General features: G+C 48.4%; 1 protein-coding gene across 1 annotated transcript in view; it reads left to right on the top strand.

Moving 5' to 3' along the window:
• Window positions 1-175: 175 nt before the first annotated feature.
• Window positions 176-1,350, top strand: part of SLC35D1 (solute carrier family 35 (UDP-GlcA/UDP-GalNAc transporter), member D1) — a gene marked incomplete at its 5' end in the record, with an annotated part of 5,761 nt that continues 4,586 nt past the window's right edge. The window contains one exon of the mRNA XM_009697243.1: window positions 176-268. Coding sequence (XP_009695545.1) covers window positions 176-268 — 93 coding nt within the window. The remainder of the gene's footprint in view (window positions 269-1,350) is intronic.

Genomic DNA, 1,350 nt, shown 5'->3' on the forward strand with positions numbered 1-1,350 from the left:
AAATTATAAATACATACATTTTTACATACACATAACCCCCTACCTCCAACTCTTCTGTCTCCAAGAGCCCCACAGGGATTTAACTCACAAGACCCAGTCTTCAGTAGCGATGTGAATGAGACTTTATGTTCCTGTTTGGAACCAGCTTGAGTACACAGATGTTTCTTATTTCTAGGAGCTGGGGAAGTACGGTCTGCTCTATTACAATGCACTCTTCATGATCCTGCCCACCTTGACCATTGCCTACTTCACCGGAGATGCGCAAAAGGTAGGGTTTCGGTCCCCAAAAGCAGTATCTTTGTTGGCCGAATACCTTACGGGCAAAATGGGTTGCGTAGAAGAACATTTGACTGTTCGTTATAACGCACTTTTGTGTAACTTGGCCTTCTTACGTAAAATGGGAAATACTCAAAATGTGAAGGTACGAAGTAGTTCGTTATCCCCAACTTGCGACTAGAAACTACGCAGCGCCTGAGGGAGGAGGTTAGGGCGAAGGACGGTGGAGTAACTACCCAAAACCGTGTAAGTCTTCTGTCGGACTTCAGATCCACAGAGTTGCTCCGTTCAAGCATTTTTGTAACGCTTGAGGAATGGGGAAGTGCGAGAGCAGTAAGTGAAACCAAATACTATTTAAAACAAAGAAGTTGAGTATTTTTAGAATAAATGAGTTTCTTCAAACTTTCTGTCCTTCCCTCTTGCTGGAGTGGTTATTGTGTTGGATCGCTGTGCGGGTCAGTTTGCCCGTGCTGCCCCGTCAGGGCACGATCTGATTTACAGGCGGTTCTATAGATGTGAAATGTATATCATATTGTAATTATTATTATTATTGCCCTCACTTACGCGCAGCTATACTGGCTGGGCTCCCCTGAGCAAGAGCACTCACTTTTCACGCCTGCACGAGTGGGCTTCCCCCTCCGTGGGCGGGGGGGAACGGTCGAAGGCTGGAGGTGTTGCCCACCCAGCCCCCCGTGGGTGGCAGCTGTGGGTGCCCCGGCAGACCCCCCCAACCAAAGCCGTGCCCAGGTGGCTCTTTTCTCGTTAGGAGCTTGATACCCTGATGACGAAGCCCATCAGCAGTCACTAAGCCAACGAGTTGCGATTAGTGAGGACAAGCGATTGCGGAGGGTGAAGGTGGCTCAGACCCTGCCCTTCATAAAGGGCGACGCAGTGGGATATACTTGGGGATAAAGTGCTCATTTATAAGCAGGAGCTGGTGGACGGGGAGCAAAATGTTGCTCTGTGCTGCACTGTGCAGCCTCTGTTCCGCCTGTAGAGAAATTGCCTTTTTTGTTGTTTGGTTTTTTTTTTTTTCCCCCCCTCCTTCCCTGAATAAAATTCTTTTTCCCTGGC

Source organism: Cariama cristata, unplaced genomic scaffold, assembly GCF_000690535.1.
Source record: "Cariama cristata isolate BGI_N322 unplaced genomic scaffold, ASM69053v1 scaffold1733, whole genome shotgun sequence".
In the NCBI taxonomy this organism is placed as follows: Eukaryota; Metazoa; Chordata; class Aves; order Cariamiformes; family Cariamidae; genus Cariama; species Cariama cristata.